Source organism: Macrobrachium nipponense, chromosome 20 (genome assembly GCF_015104395.2).
Source record: "Macrobrachium nipponense isolate FS-2020 chromosome 20, ASM1510439v2, whole genome shotgun sequence".
In the NCBI taxonomy this organism is placed as follows: domain Eukaryota; kingdom Metazoa; phylum Arthropoda; class Malacostraca; order Decapoda; family Palaemonidae; genus Macrobrachium; species Macrobrachium nipponense.
In genome coordinates, this window is record NC_061089.1 from 33,382,171 (window position 1) to 33,406,022 (window position 23,852).

At 38.2% G+C, this 23,852-nt stretch overlaps 1 protein-coding gene across 3 annotated transcripts in view; it reads left to right on the forward strand.

Annotated features, from left to right (window-relative positions):
- The window catches only part of LOC135224621 (uncharacterized), a 40,399-nt gene extending 18,106 nt beyond the window's left edge, over positions 1-22,293 (forward strand). For 2 of the 3 annotated variants that reach the window (XM_064263810.1, XM_064263820.1), the window contains exons 7-9: positions 13,144-13,256; positions 14,851-15,063; positions 15,214-22,293. In XM_064263810.1, coding sequence (XP_064119880.1) covers positions 13,144-13,256; positions 14,851-15,063; positions 15,214-16,728 — 1,841 coding nt within the window. In that variant the 3' untranslated portion in view covers positions 16,729-22,293. Of the gene's footprint in view, positions 1-1,569; positions 1,741-1,858; positions 2,163-13,143; positions 13,257-14,850; positions 15,064-15,213 lie in introns of all 3 variants that reach the window. The other variant, XM_064263830.1, reaches the window with a different exon arrangement.
- Positions 22,294-23,852: the final 1,559 nt, after the last annotated feature.

The window sequence follows — 23,852 nt, forward strand, 5'->3', positions numbered from 1 at the left end:
TTGATTGTTAATTTACAAGTTGGCACGCTGTGCTATTCTGGCTAGTTTTAAGATTAGGTTATTTGGCTTGCACTAGGCTACCCGACCGGGCTGTATGCAGCTTCGGAAGGTAGCTTACACCAAGGTATTTCCCTTGGTTATACGTATGATTACTGAATTAAAATTGTTAGGTCAATTGTTATTATTTCGATTAGTATTACATGCTATCCCTACATAAGGGATTAGGCTAGTTTCAGTTGAGGGTTACGAATAGAGATGGAACTTTTGGTATTACAGGATGATATCCTTAAATCATATATTTACCTGACCAGGTCGGCATTATACCCGATTTTGGAGGGCTAATTTTTGTGGAGCGATTTAGTCTTCCTGACCAGGTCGGCATCTACCCGATTTTGGAGGGCTAGGCTACACGCTTGTATCTCCTTATGTTCCTCTCTCTTCCTCAGTATACCCCTTAATATTGCTTTTTTTGCTTGCCATGATAACCTATCTAGTAATAATTGGGAATTTCGTATTTAATTATTGTGAGATTTATGGTCATTTTGTTAGGGTTAGGCTACGAGCCTATTGTTCTGATCGCATGGATCCACTGTTTCTCGGAGGGTTGTCCCACCTGGCCAGTCACAGGGTCCACTTGATCGCGAGCGAGCCACTCTCCTCGGCTGGTCCCTCTCACCGCTACCCACCTCGGTGGAGTACGCCTCACCACACCCCATCCATGGGGTACCACGTGACTCACACGCTCTAGAGCATGAGTGGAAAACAGCTGAAAGAGAGAGAGAGAGTGGGTACGCTCTCGCTCTGTGGGTCGAGGCAAGTAGCGCTCTCTCCTGGCTACTAACGGTTGGCCTCCGGATGTGCCGGACGGAGCACTTGCCACGTTCCTAGTATCCTTCATCTCGGTATCCTCCTCTTTGTTCCTTCCGATTATGATAAGACCGGGATAGCCTGTTAATTTTTATATATATGCTATAGCTTAATGGTTGGTTCAGATTCAGGCATCTTACCCTGATCTGAGGTACTATAGGCTAATCCCTCATGGAAGAATGAAGCGGGGTGATTCCGGAGGAGGGTTACACATAAAGCCTAGTATTGACTTATTTATTGTTGAGTTTGTATTATAAACTATATGATGTACGAGTTTATACTCCGTTTTCTTTTTAAATATTGTCGTCATATCGCATAGAGGGTTCCTGGAGCCGGCAGGAGCCATTAGCACTCACACCTCCGTAACCTTTCTACTACCTGTTCGACCTACCTCGGTAGGCGTTCAAGACCTGCTGGTCTCATGCTCAGTTTAGCTTTCCGGAGCCGACGGACTGGTATAAGTTTACCCTTAATTTCCGTTTGAAATCACCTTCCCGGCACCGACGGGCTAATAATGACAACAAACAAAACGACGACAATTACAATATTAAATGACCATAATATATTAATGATTATTTAGACTTGCTGTAATAAAGTATGCATCCACCTGGAATTTGAGTATCTTAGAATAAGCTTACTTTAAGAACTCCGGGCTCCAGTAAATTCCAAAATAAGATAGTCATGTATCAATTTCAATTACAGGTGGTACGATGCCAGATGACGGCATGCGCGGCTGTTCTACAGCAAGTTTGTGGGCATGAGGTCTGCAGATCTCATGCCCCGTGTGCAGTCCAGGTGGACGACTTGATTGTGTGGCACCCTGATGGGTGCGAGATCTGCTACGGGCTGGTCTCAAAGATAACCGCGGACTCGGTAAGTATACCGTTCCATAGTCTAATAACTACTTCCAAATATATTTTGATGATAAATTTGGAGAAATTAATTAAATTAGAGAATTTTAATCAATCCTAATGGAAACACTCTCTTTCAGACCCCTCAGGCCATCAAGAACTCCTCCATGTCGACCCTCAAGATCTGGGTCGGCGGGTTCGGAAGAAATGTTAAGGCGAAGAAACCCTACATCCTGGCGGAGGAAATGTGTAATCTTCTTTACCCTAACGCCAAGATGTCGGCGGCGGTGGCCAACGAAGTGGCGGCACCTATCATCGCCAGGATTAGGGAAGACACCCAGGTCTTGCCGAAGGATCTTGAGGGACTGGGAGAAACGGTGTTAGATGATGTAGCAGCCATCAATTTGGATATGGAACCGATGGTCCTTGACACCACGGAACAAGGTAGGGAAGTAAGTGAGGCAGGAGGTGCCCAGTCTAGGATACCCATTCCTAGCCCGGCGCTGTCTAACTCTTCTCAAACTTCTTTCCAGGGGTTCACTGGGAAGAACATGGCTGGGGACAGGCCATGCTCAGTGACCCCAAAACTCAAACACTTGAAGAAGCCCTTACCCAAGCCTAGTAAGCCTTCCAAGCTGCCTAAACCATCCAGGTCATCGTCGGCTTCCAAGCCATTGATAGACTCTGTCACTGTTACTCCCTCACACCATGGGTCGAGAGCAAGAAGCTCGAAGGCTAAGACACCGGAGGTGCCTTTTGACCCAGTAGCCTTCTCGAGCCAGCTTATGGAACAGATGGGCAGCATAGTCCAATCCCAGATTGGATCCATAGCCGATCGCCTGCAGTCCATGGATACCTTGACCCAAAGACTGCAAAATCAGGAGAACCTGATTGAGAATCTTTTGCGATCCGGACTGCCACAACAGCAGCAGTACGTGATCCCAGACGCCTCTAAACTCCCGGCGTTCGTCAAAAGTAATCCTTTGCGACTGGCCTTACATGCCCCGTTCGTAGATGGCATGTTGACTCTTGAAGGATGTGGCACCCGGCCTGTAGATGATTTTGAATTCTACCCGCCGGGACTTCAATTTCCCTTCCCGGGATATGCGCGCTTAACTGAAGAATCGCTGATAAGGCTAGATAAGGTTTCGAAGGAAACCGTTATCTACCCAAAAGAGCAAGCGCAGTCCGCCTGGGTTCAGACTTTGAATGAATGGGAGTGCGTCAACACCATGCTGACGCCTTACAAGAGTTCATACACGATGTTTGTGGTGGAAGGACAGACACTGACTCCTTGCACCACTAAGGTAGTTGACCTTGCTCTGCAAGCGGCGATTGAAGATAAACCCATGCCGCAGTTGCGTGAAACTGACTTGACTTCTCTTCTGTTCCCGGGAGATCACAATTGCTGGGTTGACGCACCAGCAACGTTTACAACAGGGAAGTTGAACACTGACTGTGCTTCTACACAGTTCAGTGATCGTTTACCCAGGCTTCCGGACTCCCTGGTTAAAATAGAATTTGAGGCTCGTATGCGGCTGAGTAGGTCCATCAACTTAGCCACAATGGCGGAAATGGCCTCTCTAGTGTATGCAGATGAGCCATTGTTCAAGACTTTAACAAAGTCACTGCTTCACACTCTACAATGTGACGCGTACGACTTTGCGGTAGCCCGACGTAACTGCCGAAAGCACGTCCTGTCCGAAGCCTCGATTAGGCATGAGCCTAATAAGCTGATTAAAGCCTCAATTTGGGGTCCTGACCTGTTCCCGGAGGACATAGTGAACAGCGTCCTCAGCAAAGCAGCAAGAGTTAATCAGAGTCTCAAGGTCCGGTGCGGCCTGATTCCTAAGAGCAAATTTGATCCATCCAGGACCCAATCAAGAGGCAGAAAGAGACCAAGGAAATTCCAGTCATTCCAAGGTCCTCAAGCTCAACCGATGGTACAGACAATGCCGGTGCCACAGGTGAGTCAGCCTTCTACGTCAAAGGCGCAGCCCCAACAACAGTATGTGTGGGTCACCCAACTGCCTCACCAACAAGTAACTTCTACCTCGTTTACGCCATCTCCGGCGTTTAACCCTACCTATGAAACACAAGGCGTGTTTCATGGGTATAACAGACATGCCAGAGGTAGTAGAGCAAGAGGAGCCTTTCGCAACAGAGGCAGTGGAAGGGCTTCCGCAAGAGGCAGAGGATTCTGGGGAACCCGGGGGAGCAGACCTTCTGCAAACCAGTGAGAATCCTCAGGTAGGGGGAAGGCTGTACCTCTTTCGAAGCCGTTGGATATTCAGCAAATGGGCACACAGCATAATTTCCAAGGGTCTGGGGTGGAGTTGGATAGAGGGGCCCCCTCCTCCAACCAGTTTTCATCAGACTCCAACGGCAGACCTAGTTCTATATGCAAAAGAACTTTTACAAAAGAATGCAATAAAAGAGGTAAAATATTTGAAATTTCAAGGTCGCGTGTTCAGCGTTCCAAAGAAAGACTCAAAGCAAAGGGTAATTTTAGATCTGTCTCATCTGAATACATACATTCAATGTGACAAGTTCCATATGCTGACCGTCTCGCAGGTGCGGACCTTACTTCCCCGTGGGGCCGTCACCACCTCTATAGATCTTACAGATGCTTACTATCACGTTCCAATAGCAAGGCATTTTCGTCCGTTCCTAGGGTTCAAGCTAGGCAATCAAGCATATTTGAATCTTGGCCTAGCCTAACTCCTTTCTTTCTCTATAAAAATGAATAATCTACCCACCTGTACGCTTTCTCCAACTCCAGTACACTCCAGAAATCACCTTAAAACACCAGCACCACAAGACTTACGACCCAAAAAACAACTCCTACCAGACAGAGAGCTCTCCCCTACCAACCACCAACACGTGCTTTCTACTCCCCCGTGTTATTGTTTACATCCTGCCGACGCCGCCGCCATCTTGTCTATGACGTCACAGCCTATGACGTCACAACACAACTTAAATACATCAACAGACACCTTCTAGAATCTACCACATGTTGTCTATATATAGGACACCCACCATATTTCAACAATGCATAAAATACCCATAACCAATTATACAATTATAATCGACACTTATCTATACCCATAACAATTATACAATATATAATCACACTTATCTCTTTCTCCCTCCCCTCCGACTGTTTCCTAACCTAGTATTCCCCTCTTAATTTCCTTCGTCCTCCAACTCTTTACCCTCTACATAATTTCTAATACATTCCCCTGAAACTCCTGCTTTAGTTAATACATCAGCCACTTGCTCCTTTCCTTTTATCCATCTCACCTCCTTTATTTCCCCGGATTCAATGGTTTCCCTTATTGCAGCAATATCTATTTTTAATCTCTTGCTACTTACACCAGTGCTCGATTTGATGGCGGTCATTAGTGTTTTACTATCAGTGTTAACCAAGGCTTCTAAATTTCTCCCTCCTACTACCTCTTCCCACAAATGCTTGAAATATATCAATCCTTCTACAGCTTCCCCAACACTCAGGGCTTCAGCCTCAATGGTGGATTTTGCCACTCTCCTGGATTTCCTAGACTTCCACCATATGGGACTTCTCCTCTTCCCATCTGTCAAAGAAATAATATAACCCAGTTGAGTATGGCCATCTTCTATGTTTCCAAATGAAGCGTCTGCATAGGCTTCCCAATAAACCCTTTCTTCTTCCATCTCACTTATTGTAACTTCGCCCATCATGCTCTTAGTTTTTCTCACAATTTTAATAAGTTTCTTCATATCCTGAGTTGTTCCTTCTTTAAATGCTTTACTTAATTCGCTAATATCATATGATATTTCTGGCATCGTGTGTAGTGATACCCAATTCAGCTGTCCTACCACTGATCTGTACTCTGTTAACTCTTTTTGTTCTAGCACTCTATTACCCGTATATCTTCTAGCCTCTGGTTCTCTTATGGAATTTATATACTGCCACTGATTAAGGGAAAATCTATTCTCCTTCTGCTCTATTACTACTCCTATATACTTGAACCTTTTACTCTCTTGTTCTCCTACTTGCAATTTCCCTTTCAATCTCCCAATCGTTTCCTTTAAGAATCCTTCAGTTCCTCCGTAGCAAAAATCATCTACGTGTGTACACAAAATGCCTTCCAATTTATTGTTCTTTTTCCAAAAGAATATATTAGGTTCTAGTCTACTTCTCTCACCTTGAAGCTCCTTCACTACTTTCACCACTTTACAATACCATGCTTTTGCTGCATCCTTGAGCCCATAGACTGTTTTCTTCAACTTCCATAATCCCCTCCAACCATCTTCCCTTGGTGGCTTCAAGTACACTTCTCTTTGTATCTCGTCACCTTGTAAATATGCAGTTTTGACATCCAATGTATAACAATTCCAATTTTTCACCTTTATTATGGTTAGACAGAATTTTAAAATTTCAGCATTGCATGTGGGAGCATCCTTTTCCCACTCAGCCATTTCTTCTTCAAACCCTCTAGCTACCAATCTTGCTTTACATATCCTTTCCCCCCCTTTTATCTTTTCAGTTACTATCCATCTTGTAGATATAGCTTTTTGTCCAACATCATTTACCTCCTCATATACCTGGTTATCTCTCCAACTTAGAAGTTCTTTTTCTTTAGCTTCCATTATGCTTCTATTTTCAAATCCCAGCAACACCTCCTCTTCATCTTCAATTTTTTCTACCTGACTATAATCCCTCAAGTTAACCCACCCTTTGTCACCTGACTGTGAGTCTCGTATATTGTACGAATCAGCCCATGCTTGGCTTGATCTTTTTCCTGCAAGACCTAAAATAGTCCATTCTTCTACTTGTCCTGTATCATTGTTTATAGCCCTAACTCTATTTCCCTTTTTGAATTTTGGTATCTCTTCCATTAACTCGCTTTCTATTGACCCACTTTGCCCGTTATCTTCCACTGTTTCCTCTATCACCTCTCTTTCTATAGTCTCTTGTGTCTGCATTCCTTCTCTCACCCATTATCTCCTCTCCTTCCAGCCAATCTACTTTCCCTTCATTTGGGCCATCTGACCTACCTTTCACCCCATGGGATTTATCTATTCTAGCCGATATCTCTTCTGTATCTGGTGATCGTCGTTGAATCCTTGTCACATGTATCCTAGCTACTTCTCTTAAAGAATCCCCATGTTTGACTATTATTGTTTTCCCCGATACTCCCACTACCTGAGCAGGTCCTCTCCATTCATTTTCATTTTCCCTCTTATAGAATACCTCATCTCCTACCACTGCTTCTTCAAATTTATGTTCTCTGATGTTTTTGTTTAGCGCTATTCTTATTTTATTACAGGACTCATTTTTTATAAATGCTTCTCTGGCCTTGTGCATTGCATTCAGTGTGTCCCTTACCATACCCTCTTCCATCCCTTTTTCTCTGCTTGCAGGACTAGAACTTTCTTCTCCTATTAGGTTAGGCAGTGAAGGGTTTTTTCCAAATACTAATTGGTTGGGAGAGAAACCTCCATTATTCATTAAACAGTTCCTAGCACTCACTACCCATTTCAAAGCTAGGGACCAATCTACTTCCTCTTCCTCCATCATCTTCCTTACACTTCCCTTGATCATGCCTACGGTCTTTTCACATAATCCGTTGCTCCACGGAGATTCTGATGCTGTGGCTAATACTTTAATATTCCATTTTTCTGCCATCCTCCTTACTTTTTCATTTTGAAATTCTCCCCCATTATCTGACAATATTTTGGAGGGTGCTCCAAATATAGCAAACCAGCACTCAAAAAGTATCTTTATTATAGTTTCTGGTTTCTTATCTTTTATCCAACAGGCCTGACAATATCTCGTTGCCATATCCACTATTACCAAGAACTTTCTCTCTTCTATCTCTCCCACATCCATCGCTACGACTTCATTGAACGTTTTACTCCAAGAAAAGCCTACTACCGGTTTGGCGGGGTTTCTTTTGTATTTTTTACAAACCTCACAATTTTTAATCAGTTCCGTTAGTAACTTTCTTATTTCCTCTTTTTCTTTTTCGATTAACCCATTACTCCATTGTGCTTCCTCTGTTAGCTTCCTATATTTTATCTCCACTTCCATGACCAAACTGTAAATGTAATTTCTTCATTGTGTTCTTAATTTCCCTCGGATTCTTTCCCTTCCAACCCTCCAGTAATAATTCTTCTACCTTCCTCCTCCTTATAGGCACTCTTAAATGACCCTGTTCGTCTTCTCTTAACTCTACTTTCATTCCCCCTAATACTTCTACTATGACACAATTTTCTTTCAAATTTAGGGTCATACCCATTTTACTCATGGTTTGCTTACCTATCAGCCAGGGTATATCACCTTGCAGAATTTCCGTCTTCAAATAAAACTTTCTGTTTTTTAGTATCACAGGTATTTCTATTATTCCTCTGGACTTATAAGATGTCTCACCAAAATTAAACACTTTATTAGACTCTGTCCTAGTGTCCCTCATTCTCCTCAACTCTTCCTGACTCAAATCCATGACAATACGTGCTAGTCACAATTCCCCGCAAACTGTTGATTTACACCCTATGTCCAAAATTGCATCAACCACCTCCCATGATGCTTCCACTATTTTATTAACTTCTCCTACATAAACCTCTTCTTCTTCTGTCCCATTTTCTGTTTTTACCTTATTTTCTTCTAGTCTTGTTTCAGTTTTCTTCCTATTATGAAAATTCTGAGGACAATCCCTAGCCCAATGCCATTCTGAGCTGCATATTGCACATACTGTTACCTTCCCTTCTTTGTTTATAGGATTTCTACCACCCCTTCCTCGGTTCCATCTTCCCCGATATCTTTGGTTTTCCCTCCCTCTCCCAGAACTGGCATTGCCTTCTGACGAACCCCACCATTCCCGTTCCTCTTTAGTCCCTAATCCCTCAAATAGTCTTTTCATTGTTTGCGACACTGTTCCGTACTCTAGCTTTTCTTGCCCACAAGCCGATAATACCATTTGTTTTGATTTTCCGTGAGATTTGCTTGCTCTATTACATGATACCCCTTGACTTCGCCTTCAAGCGCGCCTTTCCCCATTGCTCTTTCACACTCAGATGCTGCCTTCTCGTATCTAATTAAATAGTCCGCCATATTTTCACTAGATTCTCTTCTTATTAGAAGGTATCTTTTTATTCTACCGTAATTCTCCATTACCGAGTCTTTTAGATAGGCTTTATCTAGTTTCTCTAGGATTAACTTTGGACCCTCTGTACCAGTAAGTTTATCTTTATCTAATGCTTCCACTAGCTCTCGGGCTTTCCCTTTTAAGCTCATTCTCATTTCTATCGCCGGGTATTTTGTATCTTCTCCATACAACAATAGCCAATCTTCGGCTTGACCTTTCCATTCTTTGTATTCTTCTTGTATCCCGCTAAACCTAGGACATTCCCTTCTCCATCTAGTAGTCTCCCTTTGTTCACTGTCGGATCCAGGCATCTTTGATCAACCACGCTCTGCTACCAGTTTGAATCTTGGCCTAGCCTAACTCCTTTCTTTCTCTATAAAAATGAATATCTACCCACCTGTACGCTTTCTCCAACTCCAGTACACTCCAGAAATCACCTTAAAACACCAGCACCACAAGACTTACGACCCAAAAAACAACTCCTACCAGACAGAGAGCTCTCCCCTACCAACCACACACCACCACACGTGCTTTCTACTCCCCCGTGTTATTGTTTACATCCTGCCGACGCCGCCGCCATCTTGTCTATGACGTCACAGCCTATGACGTCACAACACAACTTAAATACATCAACAGACACCTTCTAGAATCTACCACATGTTGTCTATATATAGGACACCCCACCATATTTCAACAATGCATAAAATACCCATAACAATTATACAATATATAATCACACTTATCTATACCCATAACAATTATACAATATATAATCAGCATATACCTTCAAAGTAATGCCATTCGGACTCAGTATAGCACCCAGGATATTTACAAAGCTGGCGGAAACAGTAATCCAAGAGTTGAGAACTCAAGAGATACAAGATTTCTACAATATATAGGCTTCCAAATCAATTTCAAGAAGTCCCGCCTGATTCCGTCGGCATGTTTCCAGTGGTTAGGGTTACAGTGGAACCTGAAAACACACAGACTATCTATCCCTCCAAAAAAGAGGAAAGAGATAGCAAGAAATACATGGAGTTTCCTCAAGGACAAGCTAACGTCCAGGAGAAAACAGGAAAGAATCCTAGGTGCACTCCAGTTTGCCTCAGTAACAGACACATTACTAAAGGCCAGACTGAAAGACATAAATCGAGTGTGGCGGTCCAAAGCAAACAAGAAAAATCGAGACAAAATGGCACGAATCCCACCAATTTTGAGGAAAAGACTTCAGCCATGGACAAAAGTCAAGAATCTGGCAAAATCCATTCCGTTACAATTTCCGCCACCAGCACTAGTAATCCATACAGATGCTTCTCTAAGGGGCTGGGGAGGTTACTCCCAGTACAAAAAGTTCCAGGGGTTGTGGTTGGTAACGTTTCGCCAACTACACATCAATGTCTTAGAGGCTATGGCAGTATTCTTGACCCTAAAGAAACTTGCCCCAGCAAGAAAGCAACATATCAGATTAATTCTGGACAACGAAGTTATAATCCATTGTATAAACAGAGGAGGTTCCAAATCGAGTCACATAAACCATGTAATGATAGCTATATTTTCCATGGCAACAAAGAACTGTTGGCACCTGTCAGCTGTTCACCTGGCGGGAATACGAAATGTAGTAGCAGACGCACTTTCAAGGACAACTCCGGTGGAGTCGGAGTGGTCACTGGACTTTAAGTAGCCCCCAACCTGGACCCTCGGGCCTATGCCACGGACACCATGTCACTAGATTGGAACTCTTGGAAGAGAATTTACCTATTCCCTCCAATAAACATGCTAATGAAAGTGCTAGACAAACTCAGGACTTTCAAGGGCCGGGTGGCTCTAGTGGCCCCCAATTGGCCCAAGAGCAATTGGTTTCCTCTCCTGGTGGAACTGGGACTCCGTCCTCGGCGGATTCCCAAACCGAGGCTAACACAAGTAGTACAAACTCACAGTGTTAACTTCCTCAAGAATTCAGAGTGCCCTAACTTTATGGACTTTATAAAATTTGCAGCACAAAAAATGCTGAAATTGATCCTCAGAATACCTTGTTTTTGGAATCAGACAAAAGAGAATCTACTCTTCGTCAGTATGACTCAGCTGTAAGAAAACTTGCAAAGTTTTTAAGAGACTTGAAGGCTAGTACGATGATTATGAATCTAGCAGTAACCTTTTTCAGGACTCTGTTTGAATCAGGCCTAGCTGCCAATACAATTACAACAATTAAATCTGCTTTAAAAAAGATTTTTCAGATTGGGTTTAATATTAATCTTACAGATTCATATTTTTCGTCTATCCCGAGAGCTTGTGCCAGATTGAAACCAGCAACTCGCCCTCACACAGTCTCCTGGTTTCTGAATGATGTCCTTAAGCTAGCTTCCGAGACTGATAATGATTCATGTACTTATATATCACTCCTCAGAAAGACATTGTTCTTAGTAAGTCTGGCATCTAGTGCTAGAATATCTGAACTTTCAGCTTTATCTAGAGAACCAGGTCATATTGATTTCCTCACGTCGGGGGAAATATTAATTTCTCCAGACAAAAGATTTTTAGCCAAGAATGAGGATCCACAGAACAGATGGTCTCCATGGAAGATTGTCCCTCTTCCACAGGATCCGTCCCTGTGTCCAATAAACACTCTGAAAGCCTATTTGAATAGAACCTCCAAAAAGTCTTCGGGGCTCTTATTTATTAGAGAAAATGGAGGAACCATTTCCCTGAAAGGAATCAGACAACAGATTCTTTATTTTATTAAACAAGCTAACCCAGAATCATTTCCACATGTTCATGATATACGAGCAGTAGCCACATCCATAAATTACTTTCACCATATGAATTTCAAAGAATTAAAAAGTTATACAGGCTGGAAATCTCCAGCAGTATTTAAACGCCACTATCTAAAATCCTTGGAAGCCCTAAAATTTGCAACAGTGGCAGCAGGGAATGTGGTTCCTCCTGATGATTCTGAACCGTCATGATAAGGTCTAGTGTTAGAAATAATTTCTCCTTTACTTTCTCTCCTACCTGCCTTACTTATTGTCCCTACTGTAGTTTCGATTTTCACCTGGATTGCACCCTATGTACCATTGTAGTGTATATATGTAATAATTTTAAGGCATTAGATTTAGACATCTTATTTGCTTTGTTATCTCTTTGTTTCCAAGAATTTTGGAACTATTTATGATTGGCTACCTAAATATGTACATATAGATAGTATTAACATATATTATTAAACATGTGTAATTAAAGTTCAGATTTTATTTCAGTTCCTTATTCAGGTATTGACTTCCAAGCTATAGGACTATTTCTCTTGCAGTATTTCATGGAGCGGCACAGGTTGAGCCGAGAAAAGGGATTTTGACGGAGGAAAAATTTATTTATGGGTGAGAGACCTGTGCCGCTCAGTGAACCCACCCATTTCTTTCCTCACCCGAAATTGGCCCAAGCTTGGCTGCTATGAGGAATGAGCGGGATCGCGTGGATGGAAGTAGTAGTAGCGGGCAGTAGTGGGATGTAGAACGGCACCTCGTAGTAACGGGGGATTTTGAGAGAGGAGAGATCTAATTGCATTCCAATGCAACTTTTTCTCTGGTAATATATAGCAGTTATATACCTCAGAAATGATGCTATAAGGAGCATTTCACTGGGCAGCACAGGTCTCTCACCCAGAAATAGATTTTTCCTCCATCAAAATCCCTTTATGAGTATGCATCAAAATTTCATGTGTACATTAACTAATGGCATGTTGCGAGGTGGTTTATTGGACAAATTAAGTTCTGAATCATTATTTAAAATGGGCAAAGAGTCAGATAGATGGTCAGCATCACTAAGGTGAAGGCCCTTTTCTTACCCTAGATAGTCTGTCACATTTATTCGGTTTGATTAAGTGGACATATGAAAAGAGTTCTCTTCATGTGATTTATTATTTGGTTGTAATTACTAATATTAATTGTATTAAGTAATTATATTGTGGTGGACATTTTTATGTTATGCAGTTTTCCAGTGATATTATCAAAATGACCTAAATTTAGGTTTTGATATTGCGGTGAAAGGTATTGGAGTTTGTAGTGTTCATTATTTCCTCTGTCAAGGAGGTTTTGGTTTTGTTTGTTTCGTTGTAGGATTATGCAGTGTTTTGCTTTTTTTTAGGGAAATATTAATCAAGTATTGGCAATATGACTGACAACTGCTTAAGCAACACCGGTTTATATTACATTTGAGTGCATTCAGTCATTGATTGAAAGTAGAATTATTTATTTATTATTTATTTTTTTTTTTTTTATGTTAAGAGTTCTCACATTTATCTACAGGTTCCATGAGTACACTTTGGGGAAAAGGAACTGCTTCCATACGTAAGGTTCTCACTCTATTTGAAATGAAGGAAGCCTTGGATTTGTATGACCAAGAGGTTGCTGGAAGAGAAGTGAGTGCTACAATGTTTTTAGTGCAGTTTCTTTGTTCACATGCTAATACAAACTTTGATTTCGAAATGCTTGAACTGTCAGTGCTAGTAGGGAATGAATGAGTAGATGTAAAAATAGAAATACCATGAATTTGTTGGTAGTCTTCTGTAGGGGAAACATTGTTACCCAATAGGGCTTCATATATAATCTTTAATCTCCATTTCATCATTGGTTATGTTGGAAAATTCTTCATCTGGTAGGTTTGCTTTTCTTTTCATTTATAAAATAGGTTTGTATTGTGCCAAGTAGTATAGACTGACTTAGTTCTTTATTAAGTTTAGAGGTACTGGATTGGTATGTATCTTTTTTTGTTGCTGATTTATGCCATTAAACATTATTGCAAATCTTCTGCAAATTGATTAATTAACGTACTCAGTGTACGTACTTACTATGGTATGGTTGGCTACCAACTTTATTGTCATTATACCTCAAGTTGATAATGTACATAAGTCATGAAATTGATGTCAGTGATATATTTTTAAGAGTAAAAATTGCAATTCTGCCAAAATTATCAAATCCTGCAACAAGGTAAAATATTTATAATACATATTATCATGATTTAGTTAAAGGAAACCACTAGACTCTTATAGGGCTTACTAGGAGGATTTGTTCTTAAATAGCATTGAAAATTGGAGCAGGTTAGAATTAAAGTATTTGACTGGTTTACATAGAAACTACTAAAGGGAAAATGATGAAAAGTAAGAAGCTGGAAGCAATGCAGCTAGTTTTGAAGAGATGCTGTAAAGAATTCTGATTACCATCTAAAATGTGCTGCTCAAAGTACACTGTATTTACCCTATAGAGTAAATAAGGATGAAAAAATTTTGGATAAGGAGGCATTGGGTTTGCTTATGCATTTCTTGATGTTCTTTATTGCTTATTTTATTTACCTTTGTTATCTTCCTTCAGTAACAGTAGATAGATTCACTAAGGAGGTTATGATTTTGGTTTGGTTTCTTTGATACACAAAAAGTTACCTGTTGATTTTTAAAGAAATTTTACTGAATGTGATTCAGTTTTTTGGGTGAAGAATGCAAATATTTGGAGTTGTAGTGTTCAGCCTTGACAGATTTGATTTCTCAGGAAGCTCATATCAGAAAGAATATTGAAAAGTTGGTTATGTAATATTTAACCCACTGCCAGATGCTAAGTGCATTCATTTGGTATTTTGGTGTATTTTTTTTTTGTACTGACACTTTTCCTATTTCTTCCTTGTTTTTACCATTTTCTTCATCCTTTTACATTTTTCACACAGGAATTTTGCCTTAGTATTTACTGCCTAAACATTACTTTCAACACATTTTTATTTACTGTAGTAATATTTCTGCCATTTAATCTTTTAACGAGCTTGCTCTTTTGCTTACTTCTTTGGTAATATATGTTACTCGTGTTTACGCATATACGTATCAGTGAACGATAGTCATTTCAGTGCATAAAGAATTTATGTTATATGTACAGTGTTACAGTACTTTAATTAAAATCTGTATGAATATTCCAGCAAAAGTTTTCTAGACTTAAAGATAATTCACAATAACCAAAATTTATTGTTTAAAGGTGGAAGAAAAGGAACCACGACGTGTTAAGAAGCGCATAAAGAAGGAACCAGAGGATGAGCTTGAAAACTTGGTAATGCCTTTGTTATCAGACACTGGAGGTACAGTAGATAGTGGGGGTCGGGATGATGGATTTGTTGAAGAAAGACGGAAGAGGAGAAGAGTTATACTTGACAGTGAAGGAGGAGGTGAAGATGCTCATGGGAAAATGAAGGTAAGTTGCGATGTATTCTCACTTGAATTTATGATTATCATTAAATTGTTTTTAAATGGCACTCTATGCCTTAATATGCCCTTTCCTTAAAATCATTTAAGCTCTTTTAATAATTTTAGAATATGACAGTGCTTTCCTTATCTTTTTCAGGTGTCAGTTCAAAAAATCGTTGATAGTGCCCTAACACCTTTCTTAGGCAAGATAGAGGAACTTTTTGATCCCACCGCAACAACCTTGCAGATTGCACGTACCTCCCAGCATATTATAACTCTGTGGCATGCTGATATATTATTAACAAAACTTTTTGACCAGAATGATCTAACAAAGTTCTTTTCAGAGGTCATGAATGATGTACTTGAGAAAAATAATTTGATGCATCAGCAGGCAAGTGGTGATAACGATGGAAGTGGATTTAGTGTGGAAGTTTTAGTAACTCACACAGGTAATGCCCTTGTAGATGAATCTTACAATAAAGCTTCACTTGGGGACTCTGTTGTGCAGGAAGTTGAAACTATAACTGTTGGTGATATGCAAATCATTAATTACCACCAAATTGGTTCTGAACACATTGCAAAATATGTGCACATGATTGCTATGTACCGTTATCGAATTCGTATGGGGAAAAAAATAAAGGGAGATCCAGGTACTGGAACAGGTAAGGATGCTCTCATGCCTCCTCTGCTAGAGGGAGATGTTTTGCCAGATGAATCCTCTACACCACATGACCTTGATGATCTTGTGAATAGAATGGCAGGAGGAGGTGATGAAATACTTTCAACTGCAAGTGGTTCACTAACCAAGGCTTGCTTCCAAAAAGTGAGCATTGACTTGAAGAGTAGAGCAATTTCCGATTTAGAATTGTATGTCAATCCTTCATTTCACGAAGAACTGATTATGCACATTATGGTAGATCAAGTTGAAGAAAAAGGGGTATTACCCCTTAGTATTGCAGTATTTTTGGCAAAGGGGTGTAACTTCTGCCGTAAAAAAGAGTGCAAAGGAGAGGATTTAACATTACCAATAAGTCCAGATAATCCAGTCTGTCCAGATCGTCAGTGTATTAAAAGGAATCTCATATGTGAAATATGCAATAAGCAGATGTCCAATTCTAAGTCTTTAGCAAGACATAAATATAGTTTACATGATATCCAAGTAGGGGATGCAGGGGGCTTGTTTATTTGTAGTCATTGTGGTGACACGTTTAGTAAGAAGTGGAAACTTAACATGCATGAAAGACAGCACGAAGACAGAAAATTGGAAGTTGCTTGTCACGTCTGTGGAAAGGTTATGCGCGGTGCAATGGCATTAAAGAAACATGTTAGTATGGTGCATGAAACCAAACCCCAATTTCAGTGCGAGTTTTGCTCAAAAAATTTCAAACGGAAAGAAACTCTTAATGTCCACAGGAGGATACATACGGGAGAAAAACCATTCCCCTGTTCCAGATGTGATTATGCCTCGGAAACAAAAGGAAACCTGAAAGCTCACATGTGGCGTAAACACAAGATTCAGTTGGGTGTACCCTCTCCAGATCACCAACAGCAGCAGCAAACTGCAGAAGAGCAGGCAATGGCTGCAACTTTAGTTGCTCATGCTCATTCTCTAGGTGACGGATCATTTATCATTGCTCCAGGAACTGCTCCATCTAGCACAATGTTAAGTTAATGCTTTATCAAAACCAAAATAGCTGTCATTTTTTTTCTTTCTTTTTCTAAATATTTATCTGATTCTGAATTTTTTGTTATGTACTATATTAGTATGATATTTGAATTTCAGTATTTATTATGGCATTTTATTATTTATGAATTTGTGCTCTGTACCTATGACTCATTTAACAAATGAACTCAGTGTGTAACAAAATCTGAGCCTCACCGCAACCATTATGATCTTATGTTGTTGATTTTGAAAAGTACAGTCTTTTCCCTGAACATTCAGTTTACATCAGAAGAGTAGCAAATACGGAAAATAATGTGTAACTTAAACAGTTAATTTACATAAGTTACAGTTTGAGCATATCAAAAGAAAAAAAATTGACTTCATAAATTTCAAAATTTTAGTGTCTCAAGTACTTTATTTAAGAGAACTTTTTTTATGGTGTTTATAATGCTTCCACAGCTACAAGGAAGGAAAGTCTTTCAGGGCAGAATAGTAATATATATAAGATTTTTTAAATAGTACTGTATCTTTATACACATGTATATACATGTGCATTAATGTGCACTACTTCTTGATTAGCACAGTGGTTGTTTGAAAAGTTGAGAAAAATTTGTTAAAATTAGCAGTTACCAGTTTGGTTTTATGCCACAAGAAAACAAAGGGTAGATCGTACTGTTAGGCATCTACAGGAAAAACACTGTGAAAAAGGGAAGAGATTATACCACAAATTTTTTGTCTTGAAAAGGCATTTCAACAACTATGTAAACAAGCAATTAGAATAGCATAAGAGATACAGAAGGTACCCTAGAGTGAAGGCAGGGTCCATAAACAAAGAATTCCTTTTAGTTTGTCATAATAACAGTGGAAGCTAAATATCAGCAGATTAAGAAGCTATAGAAAAGTTGACGACACTGGAATGGACAGGAGAAAACTGAAAATTAAAGTAAGCCAAATAAAGTGTACAGGAAATGTAGAGGAAGCAAAGGAAAAAAATTCAGCCAAGAAAGTGATCAAGGTTATGCCAGGGGAAAGATGTCTTGGTGAATTACCAAATATAGTCGATTCGCGATGTTCAGAGTTCCATCATATAAATTAAGCCATGGATTTTTCATGCTCATAATGTATAAGATCAACTGAGAAGGAGAGAGAAAAGGTGCACCAAGTTGTTATGAAAGGGCAGGTTTTAGAGAGATAGGACATTTCTGTTACCCAAGAAAACAAGTGTATAGCAGGTATTGAGAGGGGTGTAAGAAAAATAACAGCTTAGATGATGGGAAATGAGATTTCTGGACTATTCATAATAGGAATACTATCTCATCAGTAAAGAGCAAAAGTTTGTGATGTGTTTAAGGCATGTACATACTACTCTGTACAGCTCAGACATGGGGCCTTCTTTTTGTAAGTTTTGAGTGATGTAATTTTCAACCTACAACTTGTGTACTCTAGCAGTAGTAAGTTGCAGACAAATATAGTGTCCATTTACTATGGTCAGTTATCTGGAAAAGTAGTAGAGATGGAAATAGCAAGGCAAAAACCACTTCCTCATTTGTAATATAATCTTCTTGCCATACTTTGGTCATTTATGATAACATTCTATTGTCCTGCTTTTTTCAGATCTCCATTTTCTGTCAGTGTCCATGTTTCTGCTGCACATCATAAGTCTTTGCTCTTTCTATAAGTGGGATATTTTTATTTACCAGTAATTCAGCCCGAGTCCAGTGCGCCCCCAAGGTAACAATTATTCTACCTCCTCCAAGATCTACCCTTTTTCCTTGATGTGATTCTCTGCTTCCCTCTCTCTCATAATTGCTGTTCTTACAGATTTTGGTCATTAAAAGTATCTTATTCTTTGTTTAATCTGCAATTCCAAGCACCTGTAGTGACCCTATCTGTCACATTCAGTAAACAGAATTGAGTTCACCCCCACATCTTTCTCCACGGCAGACACATGACTGAAACATATACTTTTTCCTTTGCTTCCATTCCAGTCACTATAAGCTTTGCTTTGCAATTCTGTCTGTTCAACTGTCTGCTAGGTAAGACGAGTAATACTGAATTCGCCTGCACACCTCTCACAGCATCCACAGTGACATTAACTCTTTTCTATGGTTCCTTTTTGGTCACCATAAGTTTAGTTTTGTTTACATTGATTCTAAATTTTTTTTCTTTATTCTTCTTTTCCATTATTTAAAATATTGACAACGACTTCTTCTGATTATGATTATGGTACTTCAGGACTTTTGTAACTTCATCCATTATTATGATGTATAATAAAGAACTTTACTCTGATTTTTAGTTGATAGTACTACAATTTGTCCCAGTTTCTCCTGCTAAACCTGTCAGTGTCCTCTCTTTACACTTGTTTTATGATATATCTAGCTAAATGACTTCCAAGTATCCTTTACTTCTGTATAATTAAATAACAAGCCCAACTGCTTGTGTTGGTACTCTGTTAGATGCCTGTTCAGGATTTACTTGTGTGATATGACCTAGTTTTTATATCAAGTGTTAATAACAAAATCTGTTAGTAGACATTTTTGATTGGTATGTTTTATTGCACTCTTGTTTTTATATTTCACATTTGTGAAATTGGTCAGCTGTGGTGGGGAGAATTAATTTCTTAAATTTTGTTATCGTATCCTAGGTAGAATACCTCAAAGTAGAAATACTATTATAATTTCAATGTTTCATTTGTTTGGTTGATAGGTTATATTATGTATGGACCATAGTGAACAGTAATTCTCCAGTATTTAAGTCACAGTCCAATTGCTTAATTTAGCAGTTCCTTTCTTTATTTGGTTGAAATGATCAAGCATGTGTTTGCTAACAGTTTAAAAAGTTCATTTCTTCTTAATGACTGTGATATGATAGTAGTGGGCAAAGATTTTGGCAGGTTAACATTTTTTATTTAGCTGTAAATCATTATCCATCAATGTGCATTGTGTATTTGAAGGAACAAAGTGCATTTCTTTACTTTAATTACATTGAACTTTAGAGTAATTTTTTTATACTCTACTGTTTTATTGTTTTTGAGGTTTTTCTATTTAGGTTTTTGCCACTGGACGCAGCAGAAGTTCTGTGGATCTTTCATAGCCATGTTTTACTTGTTTTTATGTGATATGATGTAAAAGTTGAATGTGAAATACAAATACGTAGCTAGCTATTGCTACTATTCATTGTTTTGTTATGAATGTCTAGAGTATACAGTATGTTTAATTTTACATTTAGATGAGGATATCTCAAAATTTAACAACTGTACAGGATTTAGTTTATTTTATAATGCTGATTTCATCAGGATCATGATCTCATTTCATTTAGATTAGGACAGGGAAGAGTTATAGATGGATTCTAGAAAATTTTTCTCTATCAACACCATGAGATCGCTCTTATTTATCCTAGTATGCAAGCACACTGAAGAGCCAAGTACTGTGTCAAATTTTTATTTAAAAGTCAGTGAAGTTGTGATAATGTTAAAGTGTGAAATTCCTTACATAGTCACTTCAAGTGAGAAGCCAAGACACATTAGGAGTTAGTTTTGGTCTGTATTTTTTTGCTGCGCAAAACATTCATCAGTTGACTTCGTTCACATAAATTCTTTAGTGGTCTCACAAAATAAAAAGAGTACCAATACCAGTGAAGCATACTGGATTTTAATAAGGGAGAGGAACCTCATCCAGATTTGAATCTTGTATGTCTAATCTTCTGCAAAGAATTGAGTGCAGTAGCAAATAAGATTTTCAAGGAATTGGTTATCCACTATGTCACCCATTATTATCAGCAGATCGGTGAACTTGACAGATATTCTTTTTTGTCTCAGTGGCTGTACAGTATAATGTTCTAATTTATCTTACAGCAAAGTAAGTTAGCTCCACCTAAATGGGGGACTGGTTAGTGCATATATACAGCAGCTACTGGTCGCCATAGGCATGTGCAGGATTAAGTGTATTGGTTGTTAATTTGGAAGGGGAATGAAAGCAACCAATTTAGTGCCACAGAGTATTGTACAATTGTTAAAACATAATTTGTTTGGTACAAACTCATCACCTTACAAAGTTACACTCGTTCAATCCCACACTCCTTAAAGTGGTCAGATAACACTTGAAATGGCAATTTTCTACATTCGGGAGACTTGTGAGATTGAATGTGTATAAAGCCAAAAAAAGGATTCTTTTTACTCAATATTGTTTCTGTCTTTAATTATATGTAGCTTTTGAATAAATTCTACAAGTACACTTACATATACCTGAAAATGGCAAGTTGATTTGCTTGGCAAAGATCATAATTTCATCACCCCTGCCAAAATTTAATTACCCAAAAAGATCAAATAATTGCTTTCATGAAGTCCCATCAGTTCTGTTCATCCACGTTAACACTGAAGTATAAAATAGTCCAGTTTGCTTTTAACGAACATTGAACTAAAAAGGAAGAAAAATAGATTTTTATAATGTTCAGGTAAAGTAAAGATTTGGAATTTTCAAACAAGTTAGTGGAGTATTTGTACCAGGTTTTATAATTATTATTAGCTATGGGCATGACATTTTAAAACTTGACAGGGAGGATCTAATATCAAGAATGGCAGTGATTTTTTTTATATATAATTTATAGTCCTGAAAATCCAGTAGAAAGTAAAACACTATATGTTTTATCAACATATACCTGATGTATAATGCCATGTGGTCTTGCAAATTGTATGGAAAAGAACACCCAGTTTATGAAGTAGTGTACTGTTCTGTATATAGTACTTATTTTTGATAAAAGATATTGTTATGTTGTCAGGACAGATGCCTGATAACTCTTAATATATCAAGGTCACTGAAACAATGTAATGAAGTCCACTTCAAACCTTTCTTTACCTTTTACTGACTTCATATTATGTAATGTGATCATTTCCAGTGTTTCTTTTTAAAGCCTTTATGATTGGTGATTAATTTCCATCATTGATAATTATGTTGATTTTGAATATTCTGTTCTGGATGAGTTTCTCCATAAAAATGTTCTGCTTTTTAGCTGACTGTTTTAGAATTGTATGTCTAGCTTTAGCTTTTCATGTAGTTCTAAATGTCATATGTTCATGTTCTCTATATCTTCTTAAACAAATATTTGTTCTATCAAGACCTGGGCTAGTGCCAGACAATTCAGTACTGTAGATATATTTTTTTCATTTTATCCAAATGGCTTATCAGAAAGGTGTGTGTTCATTCATTGCGTGCATGTGCTGTATTTTTAAGTGCATTATTATTTTACTTTTAGTCTTAATTATTTTCTTACATAACCTTAGAAACTTGTATGCAATTAATTTTGTTTAGGAGACATATGGCATTCATTCATCTGTAATGTTTTACCAAATACATAGTAAAAGAAATATTGTATCTATAGCTATTAGGGAGTTTGGCTTTGAAAACTTTGTACTCTCCTGACTTTTAAGTACCAGTAGTGAAACCAAATACATAGCTCTTGTGAAGGAGGACTTTACCATGATTCTGTGTTATAACCTGTGATATAGATGATAAGTCATATAATTTAATGTGCATCTGTATATTGTATATACTGAAAATTAAATTTTATTTTTTTAAATTTCTCTTTACATATCCTGGCTAACTTGTAGCAATGATAAAAACTGCACCTAACCATTTGAGATTCTGTTGATGTCATCATATTCCCAACATTTGAGATTCCCACGGTGCCATCCACAGATAATGTTTAGCAAACTTTATGTCATTTTGATTTTATTCTGTTTTTAACTCGCAAATAAATTAAAGTAAATAAATTAAAGGTACTATTCAGCTTCAAAATGACACCAAACCCAGCTTTATAGCATGAATAAAAATTCACAGCTAGCAGTAACAGAAAACCAAAGCTACTTGCATGTCCTAATCTGTGTGGTTGCCACACACAAATTTTGTGATAACCATAAAATCCCCATGGGTAAATATTACTACATACTTGTAATTCAATTGATTTTGAATTGGAATCCAATTGTATTTTTGTTGAATATTTTAAGTTAAAAAGAATCATCAACAATCAATTTTATAATAGGAATTTTTTTACCATAAAATCCCCAAGGGTAAATATTGCTACATACTATACTTGTAGTTCAATAGATTTTGAATTGGAATCCAAATGTATTTTTGTTGAATATTTTAAGTTAAAAAGAAGCATCAACAGTCAACTTTATAATAAGATTTTTTTTAAGGTCCAAAAAGACATGAGACATTAACACACAGAAAACTAATATGACAATGGAACTTGAATATACTGTAGCTGGCATGCTAGATATGCAAAATTTTACTCATGATTCAATACAGTGCATAATGTACGAACTATGCTTTATGAACACCTTGATTAGTTAAGATGCAAGGTCAAATCAATTACAACTAAATATTTACACTATCTGGCAACTTAACTATGATGAAAGAATAAAATCCCAGATTTAACCACATAGGGGTACCTTTTACAGTCTCGTGCTGCTTCCAAACTTTAGAACATTTGGAATAATACTATAAACTGCTACTAGATAAAAAGTATGATGACCGCTACATCCATAGTTTCAATTCTGTCAGTGTGGTGTCCATGAGTGCAGCGTAATCGATGCTTAATACACAGGCACTTTCACATAAAAAAAAACAAGTTTAGAAATATTTCCTCAATTCAACATCTGAAAAAAAAACTTAGACGACTAAAAAGACAATAAAGTAATATAAATCAAAACAAAGGGTATTATTCTTTAAATAATTAATTTATTCAAAGAATCAACTGACAGCCATACTACGTATACAAAACTAGGTTGAAAAACGCTGATGTTCTGTACCATGTAGGTATTACTGAGTGATGCAGCAAACCTTAAATATCTAAAATAGCCGGGTAGTATACATAATGCCAGCAATTAGAACTAATTCTCATTAATGCAGAACAGTTATTACTTTACATGAAGCACGATTAACCACGAAATGATCGTTAACAATATCCTTCCTTTGGGCAAAGATCTCTTCGCCACATTACGTGAGTCTCATACAGACTTGAAAGAGTCGTACTTTATAAGTTCACAGCTTTTATTTATTTTTAGCAGCTACTGAAACATTTTTAATCCTGAAGGTGTTTGAAGGCATATGTGAAGACGATGTCGGCCATATTCA